The 20317-nt window shown below is 52.7% G+C and overlaps 1 protein-coding gene across 14 annotated transcripts in view; it reads right to left on the minus strand.

Moving 5' to 3' along the window:
* NDST1 (N-deacetylase and N-sulfotransferase 1) overlaps nt 1-20317 on the minus strand; it is a 73473-nt gene that overhangs the window by 47986 nt on the left and 5170 nt on the right. For 6 of the 14 annotated variants that reach the window (XM_055285617.2, XM_063643170.1, XM_055285614.2 and 3 more), the window contains exon 2: nt 1873-1952. The exons of 6 other annotated variants lie outside the window; for them this stretch is intronic. Coding sequence is in view for 1 of the 8 variants with exons in the window: in XM_055285621.2 (XP_055141596.1) it covers nt 1873-1952 (80 nt within the window). In the remaining 7 variants the exon portion in view is untranslated. Of the gene's footprint in view, nt 1-1872; nt 1953-3622; nt 3795-20317 lie in introns of those variants that run through there. 2 more of the 14 variants (XM_063643167.1, XM_063643171.1) reach the window with 2 other exon arrangements.

Genomic DNA, 20317 nt, shown 5'->3' on the forward strand with positions numbered 1-20317 from the left:
AAGTCACACAGCTAGGCAGAGGTGGAGCTAGGATGCCCCTCCCAGCCCACCCCACAGCCCCTGTTCGTGACCCCTCTGCAGTCCTGCTTTCCACACCACTCCCAAGCCAGGTCTGCAGCCCAGGATAGAGGCTTCCTGGAGGTGACCAGGCCCAGGGCTGCTGACCCGGCTTCTCTAGCTGAGCTTCAGCCTCCTGGGAAAGCCTGCACTGCAGAGAGGTGCACCATGGGACCCAGCAAGGCAGGACTTCAGCCAGAGGGTCCTCACGCCCCCATCAGACACCCCAACATAAGAAAGGGGGATGGCAGCTCGGGGCGGTGGCCCCTGCCTGTAATCCCAGCACTTTGGGAGGCTGAGGCGGGTAGATCACAAGGTCCGGAGATTGAGACCATCCTGGCTAACATGGTGAAACCCCATCTCTACTAAAAATACAAAATTAACCAGGTGTGTGGCACATGCCTGTAATCCCAGCAACTCCAGAGGCTGAGGCAGGAGAATCGCTTGAACCCGAGAGGTGGAGATTGCAGTGAGCCGAGATGGCGCCATTGCACTCTAGCCTGAGCTCAACTCCATCTCAAAAAAAAAAAAAAAAGGGGGGGGCCACCTCCTGCCCCTGGCAGAGGCCTCATGCTAAGGAAGAGGCAGGAGCGAGGGTCAGAAGCAGGAGATCTCAGCTAGCAGGGCACCGCAAAGGACAATGGTGAGCACCTCACCTCACAGCCTGGCATGTGCCAGGCGCTCTACCAGGCACTTCCCAACCCTCACTTATTTGTCATTTATGCCCAGTGAAGTAAAAACAATTTTATCACACCCTGAGCTTCTCCCCTATCCGCCTCCCCTGCAGAGGAGCTGGGAAATGTGGGTCACCACCAGCCCCCACCCTCCCGCATGCCTGACTCCAGGCCTCAGATATACCCTGAGAGATTCCAAGGCACAGGCAGACTCAGGGGCCTCCATCTCATGGATGAAGAAGCCAAAATCCACGCAGGCCTGGAAACCGCAACAGCCTCCCAGTCCTTCCCGAGGCCCTGAACACTCAGGGGATGACAGTCATTGTCCCCTGAATGAGCCAAGCTCCCCCAGCCTGTGAGGTCAGGCAGAATGCTGGCAGGAAGACAGAGGCGGGGGGTGCCACAGCCTCCATCGCTGCCTGCGAGTCTCTGGGCAAGTCCCTTCCCTTCTCTGAGCCTCAGTTTCTGCAACTGCAGTGAGGGGTATAGACTAGAGGAGAAGTCTGTGACCTTCTGGGGGTTATAGAACCCTTTGAGAATCTAGTGATGGCTATTAGCAGATTCTCTCCCCAGACACACAAATTCAGAGTGGTTGTGACTGGCCCCCATCAAAAGCCAAGTTAAGAACATGGAAATTCTCTAGGGGCCCCTCTGGCTTTGACAAGCCATGGCTCTCATAGTCTAGACAGGACCAAAGCCACAAACACAACATCTGAGAGCCGTGGGATCTCACCATTCCAGCTTCCCCCGTGGCCCTGAAGTAAATCTTTAAACTCTTGGACCTGCTGGCTTCAGGTGGATTTGTGGACATGCCTAGCTGTCTGGAGAAGCCACAGGAGAAACTGAGCCCTTCCTTCCCATCCCTCAGCCTCCTCCTCCTTCTCCTCCATCAGGAATCTGCCAGGTCAGCCTAGACCTCTCCCTGAGGCAGTTCCGGGAGCTGCTTCTGATCTGGAATGAAGGCAGGACCCAGTGCCAGGCTCAAGTGCCATCCTGTACCCCCAGGTCCCTCCTGGGGACACACACACATACCACATACACACACACACACTCAGATGGACCTGGAAGGACTGGACAGGGCAGGGGGCCAGGGACAGTGGTCAGAGGGGACAGGAGCCAGAGAGAGAATGACCAGACCCACCGGAGCTCCAGGCAGTGGCGTGCAGTTCCTCTTCACTTCGCCACGCCCTCTCGAACGTCCTCTCCTTAACACGGCTGCACCTAATCCCAGGGCCAGGAAAAATGGCATTACTGTTGGCCCAGTCCCCTCCCCAGGAGAAAGGGAAGGCAGAAGCAAGGGAGGGAGGTGGCCCTAGAGCACCCTGCGCCACCAACCACGTTCCTAGAAACCTCCACGCCCCTTCATGCCACCTCCCTTGTCAAGGCCTCCAGCCCCTACCTCCTTAACCTCAGAAAGAGGATGTCCTCTTCCGATTCTGCCCCGTGCCCAGGGGACCACTGACACCTCACTTGCCTCACCCAAGCCCTGCCTGGAGGAGCCTTCCATGGGAAAGGAAAAAGCATGCCCCTCACCATCGTGCTAGTGGGTCTTCTGACCCTCTCAAGAGAGGTAGCAGCCAACAGCAGGAGGAGCGCTCACTGGCAATAAGGATAACTGGGTCCTGGTTCCAGCCCTGGCCCTTCCCCCTCCAGACCTCAGTTTCCCCACCTGTCCTGAGAAGAAGACGAAGGACTGGTATGCCCAGCTGGTGGGAAGTGTCTACGATGCTGGCTTTTGGCCCCTGGCCTCACCCAGCTCAGCTGCCAGGCCCTTCCCTGTGCCCCACCCTGCAGAGGAGGAAGAAAGGTGACCGGCAAAGGTGTGGAGGGTGTAAGAATCCATGCTGGAGCCTCAAAGTGCTAGAGCTGAAAAGGGTCTTACAAAGACGAGACCCAGAGAGGAGAAGCAACTTGGCCACGGTCACAGAGAACACTGGAAAAGGGCCAGGCTGGCCACGGCTTGCTTCTTGACAGCAAATGCTTAAAAGCACCCAGCTGAAAAGGTTATTTGCCTTCTTAGAGGATGCCAAAGAGAGCACAAGGCAACCTGACAACGATAGAACTGCAGGCTCTGAGAGCTGCAGTTAAAAAAAAAAAAAAAAATGGTATGTTTATATGTGGGGCTTAAGGATGGAGGTTGGGCTGGCTTTCCAGGCTCCTCATGTCACATCACGTGGGTGGCCAAGGGTCCTGCTAGCCACAGGGAAATCCTAGGAGCCCCTTCCAGGGATTAGCAGCTTTGGCCACCTCTCAAGAAGTCACTTAAGGCCCAGCAGGCAGGCCCAGCAGTGGTGACAGAGAGAATGGCTCAGATGGACACCCCAAGACTAGCCCACTCTGGAAGACGCCAGAGCCTTGGAGAGACTGCAAATCCCCCAAGCTCCGTGGCCAGTGAGGACGGAAGCCAGGTGGGCTAGGGATAACACAGAGGAAGGGAAAAGCTTTGAGCCATCTGGAGCCCCTAATCTCCTAGAGGCCTGGTGGGCACAACACAGGGCCTGCTGAGACCAAGGAGGCTTCACCGAGGGCCCACATGAAAGCAGCCAGTCCCTGTAGACTTGCTGGGGCTTGTCATCAAGACAAAAGCTGGCCACCAACACGCCTTGGGGTGTTAAGGGGCTCAAAGTACTTACATGGAGGCGCAGCTGGCAGGGGGAGGGAGAAGGAGGAGGGGAGAGGTGGGGGCAAGTAGGCCCGGCTTTCTCTAGGACACAGACAACAGCTAGAGAACAGAAACGTGGAGCAAAAAGCACTGGGTGACCTACTTCACAGAGGCTCCTTTTAAAGAGGAATAGGGGGCCTCAGCGAGACTCTAGAAAGTACCTCACAGGGGTCCAGAACAGTTCATGGGGCCAGGAGACCAGGGTTCCAGTCCTAGATCAGGGACTCACCCAGGACTAGGCTCAGGTGAGGCCAGCAAGGAGCCTTTAAGAAGGCGCTCACTGCCAGGTGCGGTGGCTCACGTCTGTCATCCCAACACTTTGGGAGGTCAAGGCAGGTTGACCCAGGGGTTTGAGATCAGGAGTTCAACACCAGCCTGGGCAACATGGCAAAACCCCTTATCTACAAAAAAAAATTACAAAAATTAGCCAGCGTAGTGGTGTGTTCCTGTAGTCAGTTACATGCGAGGGCTGAGGTGTGAGGATCACCTGAGCCCAGGAGGTTGAGGCTGCAGTAAGCCCAGATAGCGCCACTGCACTCCAACCTGTGTGAAACAGCTAGACCCTCTCTCAAAAACAAAGGTTCTTATTCTCCACAATGTGCAAGCACATAGCAGGCACCTCCTGAGACGCTGCACTTAGATGCCTCACTTGCCTCATCCTAGGCCCAGCCTTACACAACCTGCCTGTGACCTCAGGCAAGTACCACTCCTTTCTCAGCCTCAGTTTGGTCACATAAAACAGAATCATGAGGCTAGGCATGGTGGCACGAGCCTGCAGTCCCAGCTATTCAGGAGGCTGAGGTAGGAGGATTGCTGGAACCCCGGGCATTCAAGGCTGCAGTGAGCTACAACTGCACTAAGGCACTGCAGCCTGGAAGATACAGCGAGACCCCATCAATAAAAAAAATAAAATTTTAAAAAACAAATTAATTTAAAAAATTGAATCATGCCATATGATTCCAAAGACCTTCCTAAATCTAAGCTGGGTTATTCTGTAGGGAGCATAACCGACCTCTGCAGCAAATCCCCAGAAATGGGCACAGTGGCCCCAGCTCCCTGCCATCAATAACCTGTCAGTCACCACGTTGTCAGTGACCACGTTCCAGGCAGAATACACATTATACAACCATTATGCCATTATGTTCTGGGCTCTCTGTTAAATGCTTGGCCTCTACTTGATCATGGCCTCATTTTACACATATGGAGCCTGAGGTCCATAGAGATTAAGCAACTTGCTTAAGGCCCCCGTTGGGAAGTGCTTAGCTGAGATTCGAACCAGCGTCTGTCTGGTTCTTAATCCCCACATTCCATGGCATCAGCCACAGATAACAGAAAACCCACCAGGGCTGGGGAAATGCCATCAGCTCTTTGCACCTCCCACATTTTCTAGCATATAATGCCGGGGCTAATGTGAAGGCAGGCTGGTGGACAGCTGGGAGCAGGTAGGCGGGGATGGGGAAGTCTGTGTGGGCACTGGGCATTCCACAGATGAACCAGCCTCCAGCCCGGCCAGCTGCCCACCACTGTGGTTACAATGCCCTCATCGCCATCAGCACACCACAGCCACCGCTGTGCCATTTTTAAATCATTACACAGATGCAAAGCATTTTCACAGGCATTGCTGTGGCATCATATGCCAACTTTATTAAAGTATAGCAGGGATTTCTTCCCCCTTTCTCAGAAAAGGAAAGTGGGGTTTCCAGAGAATAAGTGGCTTCCCAACAAGCACACAGGAACGCAGTATTTGAGGTGAACTTGGAGCCCACATCCTCTGCCTCCCAGTCCAAGCTTGGGTCTACTCCTCCATGCTCACGACTTTCCAGTTCAACCAACTGATGGGCCTTTGGGAAAATGATGACCATTTCTGAGAGTTTACTTGGTACCAGGTGTTGTATTCTGCATTTCACACGTTATCCCATTTAACTGTCCTGACATTCCTATAAACTAAGTATTGCTACTGTTTTCATTTCACAGAGACAGCGGCTCAGAAAAGTAGGGTATCATGCCCAAGGTCACCAGGCCAGGAAGGGGCAGAGCTGGCATCCAAACAGAGTTCAGACTGGCTCCAGAGCCTGGGGCCTAAACCTCATGCTGCACAGCTCTGTCGGGGAGACTCTGTCACAGGCAGTCAGTGGAGGGGATGGGAGGTAGACACATCAAACAGTGTGCGCATCTGGCAGATTATGGCAAGATTACAATAACGGAGGACAAACAAAGCTCTTAGGGAGCCCACAAGAGGGAGGTTGTTACAAATATCCAGGCAGAAGGCCAGGAGTCTGTGCAGAGGACATGGAAACAGAGGGGAGTGACAGATATGAGGGAGGCAGCCTTGTGAGACCTTGGTCAAGTGCCTTGCTCTCTCCAGACCTCAATTTACCAAGCTGTTAAGAAAAGTCCTTGGAATATCTCCAGAACCCCCTTCATCCTTGAAGACTCTTGGGCCCTGGGAAAATAAGCAATGCCCGGTGACAGCCTGGCTATGAGCCCTGGGGACTCTGAAATGTCCTTGGCTGCCCTGGCACAGCTCAACTGCTGGGAAACAGGCTTGCAGAAGCACAGGGCTTGGCTGGCATGCCTGGGCACCAGTGAAGTGTGGGTTCTGAAGGGGCCACATTCCGCCCATTGTCGACCTCTCCACGGCTCTGCTGGAGCAAGCACCACCCAGCCTGGATGCAGACCAGAAACCGAGGTCACTCCCAGTGCCCAGTGGACTGCCACTCCAGGCTCCGCCTGACCCACCAGCTCTGTCCAGAGCCCTACCTACAAGTAAATTAAGTCCCTTTGATTCATTCACCCCCAAAGCCCTTCCCTCACATTTCCCTAAGGCTGGCCACTGGGATATAGAGACAAGGGGTCCTATAGGAGGCCTTAAGGAAAATGACCACCCCACCCCAAGGGACCTGTGCAAAACAGAGGCTGCACATGTCAAGCCAGTGAAGACCCTTGGCTAGGGAAAGGAAGATGATCCGTTAGGGCCAGCCCGCAGCTGTCACTCTGGAAGGTGGAAGGGGCTCTTGGACTTGCTAAGAAAACTCAGCCCAAGTCTCCACACCCACAGCTGCCCCATCAAACACATGCCTGGCATGCTCCTGTTCAATAACCTCCCACGGTTCCTCCCACTCACTAGGCCAAGCCCCTTACCTGCCTGCCTGCATGGGTCACTGTGAGCAGAGGCCTTGGTTAACTAGGTGTGCTATATGCCAGGGCCTTGCTAAGTGTTTTATTTGCTTGTTTGTTTGTTTATTTTTTTGAGACAGAATTTTGCTCTTGTTGCCCAGACTGGAGCGCAATGGTGCAATCTCGGCTCACCACAAGCAACCTCCACCTCCCAAGCAACCTCCATCTCCCAGCTACAAGCGATTCTCCTGCCTCAGCCTCCTGAGTAGCTGGGATTATAGGTGTGCACCACCACGCCTGGCTAATTTTGTATTTTTAGTAGAGATGGGCTTTCTCCATATTGGTCAGGCTGGTCTCAAACTCCCGACCTCAGGTGATCTGCCCGCCTCAGCCTCCCAAAGTGCTGGGATTACAGGTGTGAGTCACCATACCCGGCACTAAGTGTTTTATGGACATTTCCTCATTCAACCTCACAGTAACCCTGTGAGGCAGGTACTATCATTGACCCATTTCTACAGATGAGAAAATTGAGGCTCAGAGAGGTTATGTTACTTGTCCAGAGTCTCACAGCCAAGCAGCAGGCAAGGATTCATGCCCACGCCTGCCTGACCCCAAGCCCAGATTCTTAACCACTGTACCATGTGGCCTCCTCAAATACTCCCTGCCACCCTCAGATCCCTGGGGCCACCTCAACCCTTCTCCATACAGGAGGGGAAACCAAGGCAAAGAGCTCTGTTGGTAGCAGAGCCAGGATAAGGCCTGAACCTCTACCCCACCCTTCCGCCCCCTACTTCACCTACCCCGGAAGGAACTCCCTGCCAGGAGGCGTGCCAGGCAGAAAGGCTAGGACCATCACAGTGACAATGAGGCTTCAGAATCTGCCTTTTTCCTCTGTCCAAAAGGAAGAGAAAAGCAGAGGGAGGTTTGCAGAGATAGAAAAGGACATGAAGGGACTAGGAAACATTTGTTCTTACAGAACAGACTCCTAGCATTGGGGCCCCTCACACAATCCGTGCTGCTGTTCCTGACAGCAACAGGAACATGCAGGACCCAGCACCCATGTGCACCATGCCCCTCCCCCACCAGCATAGGCCCCACCCCAGCACAGCTTACCCCAAATCTTTTTTTTTTTTTGAGACAGAGTCTCGCTCTGTCACCCAGACTGGCGTGCAGTGGCATGATCTCGGCTCACTGCAAACTCCATCTCCCGGGTTCACACCATTCTCCTGCCTCAGCCTCCCAAGTAGCTGGGACTACAGGTGCCCGCCACCATGCCCGGCTAATTTTTTGTATTTTTTTAGTAGAGATGGGGTTTCACCGTGTTACCCAGGATGGTCTCGATCTCCTGACCTCGTGATCCACCCACCTCGGCCTCCCAAAGTGCTGGGATTACAGGCGTGAGCCACCACACCCAGCCTGCTGACCCCAAATCTTAATTGCTCTCCCCAAACCTGCCTGTCCTGCAGCCTTCTCTGTCTTGGTAAATAGCAATACTGTCCAACTGTCCTTCCAGTTCCTCAAACCAGAAACCTTGTGGTCAACCCTCCCTTCTCACACCCCACATCTAATCCATCAGCAAATCCCATCAGCTCATCCTGCAAAATAAATCCAGAAGAACCAACCCCTGGTTGCTCCCCCGCCTTCCCCACCCACCACTGACCCGCCCAACCTCTCTCGTGGCAAGACTGCAGCAGCCTCCCAGCCAGTCATCCTGTGTCCACCCTCACCCCCAGCAGTCTCTCTAAAATGTGTACCCAAACCAGTCAGTCCTCACACCGGGCCTGCCAACAGCTTCCCCTCCACTCAGACTCAAACAACAAAGTCCTCCCCAGGGCCAAGAGGCCCTGCCTGTCTCCACACGCCCTCTGGCCCCTCTCCTCCACCATCTTCTCATTCTTCCAGCCCTGCCTCTGGCCACCCGTACCCTCCAGTTCCAGCGCCTTTGCCCTGCAGCTCCCTCTGCTTGGAAAATTCTTCCCTCAATTTCCCATGGGCCACCCTCCCAGAGTCTACTGCCCCTCACCAGGGACCATCCTGACCACCTGACATGGCAGGGTCACTCCCCCAAGTCACACTCTTGACCCACAAGCCAGCTTTATTTTTCTTCCAGGCACATCTCACCACCTGATAGTGAGCTTTTTGGGCTGTTCATTTCATCCCGCCACTCGAATGTCAGCCCCACATCCAAAACAGGGTCTCCATGTGTTTTGTTCACTGCTGCATCCCAGTTCTAGAAAAGAGCCTGGACCAAAGTAGATGTTTAATACAAATATACTGAATGAGGGACTATTGTCTCCCTCATCTGAACACACCTTTAGGCTTACACAGCCCCTATAGACCAGGGGCTAGAGGCCGATACAAGACTCCACCTGGGCCAGCTAAAACCCTGAGGGTTTTCGCCTGGCCAATTCCCAGCCAAATCCCCAGTTCTGTTCTAGGCCAATTGACTGCTTGAACCAATGGATGACAAGACTTTACGTTTGTCCCTGTCCGGTGCCTTGGCCTCTCCTTTTGGCCATGAGGGAGAACTTCTGAGTCCTGACAGTTGGGCTGCCAGGGGGAATGTGGACTGGACTGCCGCCACCCACCTTCACAGCCCTTCCAGCATCCACCCAAGGCTGCCTACCCCATGCTCCCAGCAGGAGGAGGCAGAGGAGAGAGGCTGGTGCTAAGCTTGCCCTTTTCCTGTGGTCAGCAGGAGGACTGTCAGAAGGAAGCTTTGTTCTCAGAATGAAGAGCACGAAGCCTAGTGCCAGGCAGAAGCAGGCACAGAGGCAGCTGGCCCATCAGACAGTTTAAGGAAAGACAAAACAACAACAACAAAAAATGGGATGGAGTATGTTTGAGGGGTAATTTGCACACCCAACCGGTTCCATGCCTCCAGGGTGGCTGTGATGATGGTTCATTTTTCCAGGCCCTAACTAGGTCGTCATAGACAATCAGATGACTGTCCCAGCTAGGTGATCTGCCACTGGCCCTGCAGAGGGAGGTGGAGATGGAAGAGTGTGGCCTTGCCTAGCATTGGAAGACCCGGGGTCCCAGCCCGGCTTTCCACCCACTCATGTGACATTAGGAGAGTGTCTTCCCTCTATGTATCTCAGTTTACCCGGCTGTAAATGGCTTATTCATGCCTGCACTTGATGTTTCAGCCTGCCTGCCACAGGACCACATAGCAGGAGAGCCCCTCAGCCTGTGGCTAGGTCACTGGGCCACCCAGGCCAGGCTTTCCCTGTGGGTCCTGATACCAGGGGCACAGCACTTGCCCACTTTGAGCCAGGCTTCCAGTCTGCCTCCTCTCCTGACCTGTTCCCTAATGTGAATGTGAAACTCCTCTGGGCCTGGCTAGGGTGGGGCCAGGACTGGCAGCCCTCACCCCACCCAGACACTGGCACCTGCCCCAATCCACTCTGTGTTATCCTCTCCAAGGATAGCTCACATTGCACTCAGCCACAACAACTGGGGAAGCCCAGAACATTGGCACGGGGGCAAAAGAGTAGCCCAGAGAGAGAAAGGGGCATGGTTAATGTCGCCCAGCACAACAGCCACGCAGGGCTCCTCCCTACCAGCCCTGGGCTCCATGCACTAAGACAGAGTCCTTGAAGAGTGGTCTATAGACCCCCTGGTCTGAATGTTCTCAGGATGGGGAGGCTATACCCTAGAATGAATCAGAGCAGGAGGCAGGGGGTGGGGGCAGCAATCTGCATGCATTTTTGCAAGCTTCCCAGGTTTTTCCTGTAGCCACAACAATTACAAACTCTCAGCTAAAACCTCTTCCAGGAGAAGACGTCTTAGGAGGACCTAGGGAATACTTAAGATTTCAAGGCCGGACGTGGTGGCTCACACCTGTAATCCCAGCACTTTGGGAGGCCGAGGCGGGCGGATCACGAGGTCAGGAGATCGAGACCATCCTGGCTAACACGGTGAAACCCCGTCTCTACTAAAAAATACAAAAAAATTAGCCGGGCGAGGTGGCAGGCACCTGTAGTCCCAGCTACGCGGGAGGCTGAGGCAGGAGAATGGCGCGAACCCCGGGGGACAGAGCCTGCAGTGAGCCGAGATCGCGCCACTGCACTCTAGCCTGGGTGAAAGAGCGAGACTCCTTCTCAAAAAAAAAAAAAAAAAAAACAAAAAAAAGATTTCAATTGAAAGAGTTAAATAAACCTTGGCTGGACAGACAGTTGGACAAGGGAGCTGTCGGATAAAGTAACATACTCTAGGAGGAGAAAGCACAGAGAGGCCTAATGGAGAAGAAGCCCAGGCCAGTAAACATCTGAACTGGTCCACACCCCCTCTTCACCCCAATGGCCTCAGCACACAGAGGTCTGGACCTGATACCCTCTGAAGGCTGCTGAGCACAGTCCTTCCCTCCCTAAACTCCTCCAAGCCCACCATGAGAGTGAGACCCGGTGACAGCTGCAGGTGGATGCTCCTCTCCTTGGTTACACTGCAGGGTGGGGCCTGCCCTTTCAGGGACTGTTATCTGCAGCTTAAGAAGCCGCCTGGGTCAGTGGCTAAGCAGGCAGAGCTTATCTTGGGGGAGGGTTCGAGGGTCACAGAGCAGGCTGACCCAGAGGCCTCTAGCAAATGGAACCTTCACAGCTGGAGGGATAGACCATGGCCACACCTGCTTTCACACAGGAAGCACTTGTTACGCTCCTACTGGGGACACCGTCCTAAGCCTAAGCATGATGCTCCGATGCTTCCATGCTTCAAGGGACACAAAGGTGATTCAGCCCACAGCCCCTACACCCGCTGCCTTAGAAGAGCCCACAAAGGAACAATATAGGAGAGAAAGTGGTTCATGGCTTAAGGACAGGGTTGCAAACTCAGATGCCTCCAGTGACCAGAAAGATCATGTATGCGTATGAAATGGCTGGCTGGGGATGGGGTGAAGTGTACATGCCTCACCTCCAGCAATGACCCCTGGAGAATGTAGGCTCAAGGTTTTCCTATCTTCCAATTTTTGAAATAAAGCCAGAAGTCTGAGTTTTTATGTAAAACGTCTGGTTGGCAACCAGCTCAATATCTGGCATGGGCCAAACAAAATCTGCCCATAGGGCAAATGCAGCCTGCCAGTTTGTGACCTCTGTTTTCTTAAAAGGGACAGAGAACACGCTGTGGAGCTCAGTAGAGGCCAACTTCCCTGCAGCTGAGGTACCTGGGAAGGCTTCCTAGAAGAGAAGGCATTGGTGCTGGGCTGCAAGGATGGAGAAGGCTCTTCTGGGGAAGGAATCCTGGGTAGGGAGTGGGGTGTACCTGTAGAACTGCAGAGGCCATGGGCAGGAACATCCTGTCCCTACAATCTGGCAGGCTGGACCAAGAGCCCAAGCCATCTAGACTCCTGCGTTTCCTCCCTAAAAGGAGGCATGAAGCAGGCATAGAGGCATCAGTTTAGCGCTGTCCCCAGGTAGTGGGAGGAGGGGCCGCCAGCCCAGCAAACCTCCAGACTAAACTAAATCAATTGGTGGCAGAATAGCAAGGGTCCGATTTCATCCCTGGAGCTTGAGGAACAGGTCAGCTAACAACAGCCCCGTGGTGGGAAGGGAGAGGAAGAGAAAATGGAGGGACAAAAGGAGGTTGAGAATCGTGCCCTGCCTGGCCAGACCCGGCTGGTTACATAACCCTGCCTCAGGACAAAGCCAGGGATGGCCTGGGCTAGGGAGTCCCAGAATGCAGAAAGGGTTTCCCCCACCCCCCCTGCCCACTCCTGCTCTCTAAGCTGGTCCTGCAGCTCCTAGAAAGCCCAACACAGAGTGCGGAGCCAGGGGTGGAGACTAAGACCCCAGGATCAGGCACTTACAAGATCACTCAGCAAATTCATAGCAGAGCTAGAACTACCAACAGCAAACTTTTACCAAATGATTACTTTGTACCAAGCACGAGATAAGTCCTTTACAAACATTAACTTACCTAAAAGTCTAACTATAACACCATGAGATAAATACTGTTATTGCCATTTTACAGAGGAAGCACAAAGTAACTTACCCAATGTCACACAGCTCCTAAGTGGAGAAGCCAGCTCAGAAGCCAACAGCCCGTCTCCAAGACCACACTCTGACCCAGGATGCTACACTGCTACCAGGCTACTTTCTACTTGTACCACGCTGCCACCATTTCTCAAGCCCGCAGTGCACACGGCCCCCCGTCAGCACTCCACAGGGACACCCAGCCTTCTGATGATCTGATGAAACCAATAAACTCTTCAGAAAAAGAAAGCACAGAAATGCCTACAACACACTGCACCTTTGGGGGCTCACGGACCCCTGCACTGGTGGAAATGGACAGGTCACGATCACAGGATACTCAAGAGACAGGAGGTAGCAGAGGGAGCTGACTCCCTCAGGTCCCCTGGGCCTCGTCATATCAGCTTTCATCCACAGGCAGGCGTGGGCATGGATCGGTGCTCAGGGCCTCGTCATCCCTTTGGGGCTGGGAGAACAGAATGAATCATGGCACACAATGGCCTGCGCCTCTGTATCCACTGGGTGTGACTCACAGCTCCCAGCTGCTGGGCAGACGGTGCACAGCTGGGCCTGGCATCTGGATGGGGGTGGCATTACCAGGTGCACCATCTCAGCCTTCTCCCCACCAGTGGGCTCATCTCGCCCAAAACCAGACCTGGCCCTACCCTATCCCCAGCAGCAATGAGCATTTTGAAGGGAACCCCTCATCAGCGACTGCCCAGCCCCCATGCCAGCCAGGTCCCAGGAGGTGGTAAGTCAAGATGGACAGCCTCTTGCAATACATAGGAAGATCCAAGACCTCGGCTGCCTCACTGTGTGACCTCAAGCAGGCCCCCAACCTTTCAGCCTCCATTTCACCAACTATAAAGTGAGAAGACTACTTGATCGAGTCCTTCCCAGCTTCAAAGCCCTGAATCTATAAAAACAGCACCTAATGGCTGGGCGTGGTGGCTCATGCCTGTAATCCCAGCACTTTGGGAGGCCAAAGTGGGCAGATCACCTGAGGTCAGGAGTTCGAGACCAGCCTGGTCAACATGGTGAAACCCCGTCTCTACTAAAAATACAAAAAAAATTTAGCTGGGTGTGGGTGGCACACGGGAGGCCGAGGCAGGAGAATCGCTTGAACCCGGGAGATGGAGGCTGCAGTGAGCCAAGATCGCGCCACTGCACTCCAGCCTGGGTGACAGAGCGAGACTCTGTCTCAAAAAAATATAAAAATTTCAAAAAAACACAACAGCATCTGACAAGCTTCACAGAGTGCTGGGATCCTGCCTTCAGAAAGTTACACAAACATCCTTCAGAGAAACAAAAGTCAAACTTAAAGCCTGTATTTTTTTTTTCTAAGGATATTAAGAAGCCCTTTTTAACTTCCCTCATCCCACCTCCATTGTTCCAAATATCCTCTCAGGGCCCAGAAAATACATTTGGTTTCCGTCTGGGGTTTGGGCTTCTTGGTGCTCTTCCTCTTGGAAGTTGCCCCACCCCTTCTTGGCAGCCTCTTCATAAGGCACCTTCATCTCTACCCCCAGCACTGCTCTGGGCCACCCTGAGGGCGACGGCTACTCAGCCTGCCAAAGAAGGGGTGGGGTAGGGACAGGTTTTGGGAAACAAATCCCTTCCTGGTTGGAACTGAGACAATTCTGGGTTCTGGCCTCAACAGTAATTCTGACCCCGTGTGGCCGTGGGTGAGTCCCTGCTCCACTAGGCCTCAATCCCCTAAATGTGAAGTGAAGGGGTTCCTCTGTCAGAGAAAGACTGCCCACCCTTGGGCTCCTGGGCAGCAGCTTGGGGACACTGAGGCAGGAAAAGACAGCAGAGTGGACAGTGGGCTGTGATCTTGAATCTCACATCCCCTCTTGTTAGAACCAAAGGAGATCTACCTTTTTTATTGTTTGAGACAGGGTCTCACTATGTTGTCCAGGCTGCTCTTGAACTCCTGGGCTTAAGCAACCCTCCTACCTCAGCCTCCCGAGTAGCTGGGATTTCTGGCACGTGCCACCATGCCCAGTTAGAGATCCACTTTTATCTCTCTGATTTGTTCTTTTGCCCTAGCAGTGGAACCTCGAACTCACAACTGAATCTCTGGGCCTCAGATAGCCCATCCACAAAACAGGAGAACAACAATGTCTGCAGTGGAAGCCCCAGCTTGGAGGCTGGAGCCCTAACCACCCCAACACAATCCCATCCACCTTCCTCCAAAGCCTAATTCACTCATTTGACAAAATATATATTTGGGGACATCTTTAGAAAATCGCCGTAAGTTGTGCCTGCGATACAAACACTCCATGACAATCCCCTACTGCTCTCCTTCCAATGAGATCATGCCTTTAAGCACTCTATATCTCTCCATAGAATTCTTAGATCTATCCTCTTATAGCTGTGTGGCCTCAGTATTTTCATCTATTAAGTGGGGACAATAATAGTGATGATAGTGCCTACCTATAGGATTGTCCTGGGGATTACTTCTGATAAGGTGACATGGAAGTGCCCAGCAAGCATTTATAAGCTGTCAATAAATGTGAGCAGCAATTATGATCATCATCATTAAAATTATTAAGGCCGGGCGTGGTGGCTCATGCCTGTAATCCCAGCACTTTGGGAGGCCGAGGCAGGCAGATCACTTGAGGTCGGGAGTTCGAGACCAGCCTGACCAATGTGATGAAACCCTGTCTCTACTAAAAATACAAAAATTAGGGCCGGGCGCAGTGGCTCAAGCCTGTAATCCCAGCACTTTGGGAGGCCGAGGCGGGTGGATCACGAGGTCAGGAGATTGAAACCATCCCGGCTAACACGGTGAAACCCCGTCTCTACTAAAAAAATACAAAAAATTAGCCGGGCGCGGTGGCGGGTGCCTGTAGTCCCAGCTACTCGGGAGGCTGAGGCAGGAGAATGGCGTGAACCTGGGAGGCGGAGCTTGCAGGGAGCCGAGATCGCGCCACTGCACTCCAGCCTGGGAGACACAGCAAGACTCCGTCTCAAAAAAAAAAAAAAAATTAGCCAGGCGTGGTGGCAGGCGCCTGTAATCCCAGCTACTCAGGAGGCTGAGACAGGAGAATTGCTTGAACCCGGGAGGCAGAGGTTGCAATGAGCCCAGATTGCACCATTGCACGCTAGCCTGGGCAACAAAAGTGAAACTCCAACACACAAAAAATAAAAAACAAAAAAAATAAAATTATTAGGCCGGGTACAGTGGCTCACGCCTGTAATCCCAACACTTTGGGAGGCCGAGGCGAGTGGATCATGAGGTCAGGAGTTCAAGACCAGCCTGGCCAATATGGCAAAATGCTGTCTCTAGTAAAAATACAAAAATTAGCTGGGCGTGGTGGCGTGTGCCTGTAGTCCCAGCTACTCGGGAGGCTGAGACAGAAGAATCACTTGAACCCAGTAGGCAGAGGTTGCAGTGAGCTGAGATCATGCCACTGCACTCTAGACTGGGTGACAGAGCAAGACTCCGTCTCAAAAAAAAAAAATTATTGAGGCCAGGCGCGGTAGCTCACGCCTGTAATCCCAGCACTTTGGGAGGCCAAGGCAGGTAGATCACTTGAGGTCGGGAGATCGAGACCAGCCTGGCCAACATGGTGAAACTCCGTCTCTACTAAAAATACGAAAATTAGCCACGTGTGGTGGCACACATCTGTAATCTCAGCTACTCGGGAGGCTGAGGCAGGAGAATCGCTTGAACCTGAGAGGCGGAGGTTGTAGTGAGCCAAGATCACACCATTGCATTCCAGCCTGGGCAACAGAGTGAGACTCTGTCTCAAAAAAAATAAATAAAAGAAAGAAAGAAAGAAATTATTGAGATGCTGACCGGGTACGGTGGCTCATGCCTGTAATCCCAACACTTTGGGAGGCCAAGGTGGGAGGGTCGCTTGAGCTCAGTTGGATTCCAGCCTGCACAACATGGTAAAGCCCCATCTCTACAAAAAATACACACAAATAAATAGCTGAGCATGGTGGTGCACACCTATAGTCCCAGCTACTCAGGAGGCTAAAGTGGGAGGATCCTTTGAACCTGGGAGGCAGAGGTTGCAGTGAGCCAAGATCGCACCACTGCATTCCAGCCTCAGTGACAGAGTGAGACCCTGTCTCAAAACAAAAGGAAAAAAATTATTGAGATGCTTAAAACCACTGGATTGATAGAAGTTAAGGCCACTCAGCCCTCTCAGACTACATATGGCCGTTGTAATCGCACATGTGTGCCCCCACACCACACACACGTGTGTATATACACACCTAAGCACACTATACTTTTTTTTTTTTGAGATGGAGTCTTGCTCTGTTGCCCAGGCTGGAGTGCAGTGGCACAATCACGGCTCACTGCAACCTCCACCACCTGGTTTCAAGCGATTCTCCTGCCTCAGCTTCCCAAGTAGCTGGGATTACAGGCACCCATCACCATGCCCAGCTAATTTTTGTATTTTAGTAGAGATGGGGTTTCACCATGTTGGCCAGGCTGGTCTCAAACTCCTGACCTCAGGTGATCCACCCGTTTCGGCCTCCCAAAGTGCTGGGATTACAGGCATGAGCCACCATGACCAGCCTATTTATTTATTTTAGAGACAGGGTCTTCCTCTGTTGCCCACGCCCGGCCCTAAGCACACTATTCTTCAAGGCAGAGCCCATGCTCTCTGCCCAACCCCTGCCCTGGCCCCAGCCCCAGAAGAGAGCTGCCATGTCCCTGGCACCCATGCTTGCCACCCACAAAATCTCCCCTGCGCTTCTAGCTCCCCAATCCTGCCTTCCTCATGTTGCCCCAGCACTGGCTCCTATAATCATGCTGGGGTTCTGTTGTATCCCATCATTGTGTCACGAGATTGTTTCCTGGGGGATAGGGAGCTGTTACAAGATGGGGGCTCCTTGAAGACAGGGTGGTGAGAACCTGGGCTTTACTCTGGGTCCCCCACATCTGCTGGGTGACTGAATATGCTGAAAACAAGAGAGCCCAAGGAAATAGGCATCAGTTTTTTTTTTTAATGATATATCCTAGTATTTCTTAAAATTCAGCATGTGGCCAGGCACAGTAGCTCATGCCTGTAATCCTGGCACTTTGGGAGGCCGAGGTGGGCAGACCACCTGAGGTCAGGAGTTCGAAATCAGCCTGGCCAACATGGTGGAACCCTGTCTCTACTAAAAATACAAAAATTAGCTGGGCATGGTGGCAGGCACCTGTAATCCCAGCTACTTGGGAGGCTGAGACGGGAGAATCACTTGAACCTGGGAGGCAGAGGTTGCAGTGAGCCGAGATCGCACCATTGCACTCCAGCCTGGGCAGCAAGAACAAAACTCTGCCTCAAAAAAAAAAAAAAAATCAGCATGCATTAGAATCAGCAGGAAGGTTCTTAAAACAGATTGCTGAATCCCACCCTCCAGGGTATCTAATTCAGCAGCAGGTCCAGTATAGAGCTAGATAATTTGTACTTCTTTTTTTTTTTTTTTTTTTTTTTGAGACGGAGTCTTGCTCTTTCGCCCAGGCTGGAGTGCAGTGGCGCAATCTCGGCTCACTGCAAGCTCCGCGTCCCGGGTTCACGCCATTCTCCTGCCTCAGCCTCTCCGAGTAGCTGGGACTACAGGAGCCCGCCACCACGCCCGGCTAATTTTTTGTATTTTTTAGTAGAGACGGGGTTTCACCGTGGTCTCGATCTCCTGGCCTTGTGATCCGCCCGCCTCGGCCTCCCAAAGTGCTGGGATTACAAGCGTGAGCCACCGCGCCCGGCGATAATTTGTACTTCTAACAAGTTCCCAGGTAATGCTGATGCTACTGATCCAGAACCCAACTTTCAGAACCACTGACTTAGCCTGCAGGTGGATCAGGGAGAGCTTCCATGAATAGATGGTGCTTACACTCATAGAAGCATTAGCAGGAGTTGCCCAGGCATAAGGAGAGGGGGAGGGAATGAATGCAGGCAGAGGATGCAGCATGAGTAAAGGCTCTGCTATGACAACACTCATTTCTCCTCATCTGGCCTCTGCCTGGGCAGGTCATACTTGCAAGGCTGGTGGTGTAAACCAGAGGTGGCTGCTGTGCAGTGATGACTATAGCAAACCTCCACCTAATGCCACCCTGGGACCTGCCCAGACAGGCCAATCCCTTGGACAGCCTGGGATGATAAAAATCCAAGCCCTCCCTCGTGGAGCCAGACCTCAGGTCTGAATGAGGCCAGAATCCCCACCACATCTTAATCACATGAGCTCCAGGATTCTGCTCCCACCTCCAGAAACAGGGAGCTCGCTCCCTGCAGACACAATCCCTTCCATCTTGGCTTGCTCTAATTTTTTTTTTTTTTTAAGTCTCCTCATTACACTGAGTTGAAGTCAGCCTCTCCTGGCCCATCCACCCATTGGATTTGCCTTCCAGCACCTCACACAACAAGTCTACCTCCTCTGGCCAGAGCAACCCCTCAGAAAGCAGTGGGCCCTGACTGTAATCCCCTGGGACTAAACTTCTCCAGGCTGGCCACCTACCTCTCTAAGCCTTGGTTGCTACATCTGCTAAAAGGGAATAATAATAGTGCCTATCTCTCATTGCTGTTGTGAGGATTAAATGAGCTCCTTAGTCAATAATATCAACTACAATAATAATGATAACTCACATAGATTGGGCTCACGGTGTGTTATCTTTCTAAATCCTGTCAGATGGGGACAATTATCATCCCCTTTGTACAGAGGAAGAGCTAAACAGCTTGCCCAAAGTCTCACACATAGGAAGCAGCCCAGCAGGGACCTGAACGCAGGCCACCTGGCTCCAGAGCCTGGCTCTCAACCTTTGCTCTGTCTGGATCTTCTAGTCACTTGCCCCAAGACCAAGCCCATGTCACCTGTCTCTGCCACCATCCTCTCCCCCTTCCCAGGCAAAGTGAGACTGGGTGGGAGGCCTCAAAAAGCTCCAGCCCATGCAGTCTGGGGTACGCGTCCCTGGTTACGAGGATAGCCACAGGGCCGCCAGCCCAATTTATCTGGTGTAATCTTTAGACATCCTTCAACATGGTTACCAGGGAGGAGATTGAGCCCATGGAACTTGAGCACCTTAGGCTTGATGACAGGAAGGAAGAGGAAAAACAGAGGCATAACGAAGAAAAGAAATCCTGTCCAGCTTCCTAGATGAGACCAGATGTTCCCACATGCCATGCAAATTGCTCTATCTCTCCAGGCCTCAGTTTCCTCATCTGCACATGCCATCTCGGGCCATTACGCAGAAACTCAAATTCCAGGGATTCTTTCTCTCATCTCTAAAAGGACAGATCCCCTCTAGCTACAAACAATAATCATAACAACTGTTATCTTTGAATAGCTTCTACTTACTGCACACTTATTATGTCAAAGCACTGATTTCCTTAACCTCCCTAACAAAACAGAACTATTATTATCCCCATTGTGAAGTTGAGGAAACTGATGTCCAGGGAAATTTAGGTAATTTACCCTAGATCACGCAACTAATAGCGGCAGAATGGTGATTTGAGCCCAGGACTTTTGATTCCACTCTACAACACTGCCCACCCCCATTGGAAATCGGTCATGTGCAGCCCCTGCCTCCAGAGCACAGAGCCTAGAGGAGATGAGACTTGTCTTTAGGAAGCTAGAGTTCAAAGCTAGGAGCTGAAGGGCCCATGAGAGGTCCAGGTAACAGGTTCTACACATGTAAAGGAGGGAGCAGGCAATGCCAGCTCTGGAGAATTAGGGATGGCTGCATGGAAGAGGTGACCCTGGAGCTGGGTACTGGTAGGGAGGATTTTGGGGTGAGCAAGGGGAAGTGACTGGAGTGCAGCATTTTCACCATGAGCAGATTTGTAGAGGCAGGAGGGGTCAGGAGCACAGCCAGGGAGAGGGAAAGAGGCCAGTTCTGCTTG

This window comes from Symphalangus syndactylus, chromosome 7 (genome assembly GCF_028878055.3).
Source record: "Symphalangus syndactylus isolate Jambi chromosome 7, NHGRI_mSymSyn1-v2.1_pri, whole genome shotgun sequence".
Classification (NCBI taxonomy): domain Eukaryota; kingdom Metazoa; phylum Chordata; class Mammalia; order Primates; family Hylobatidae; genus Symphalangus; species Symphalangus syndactylus.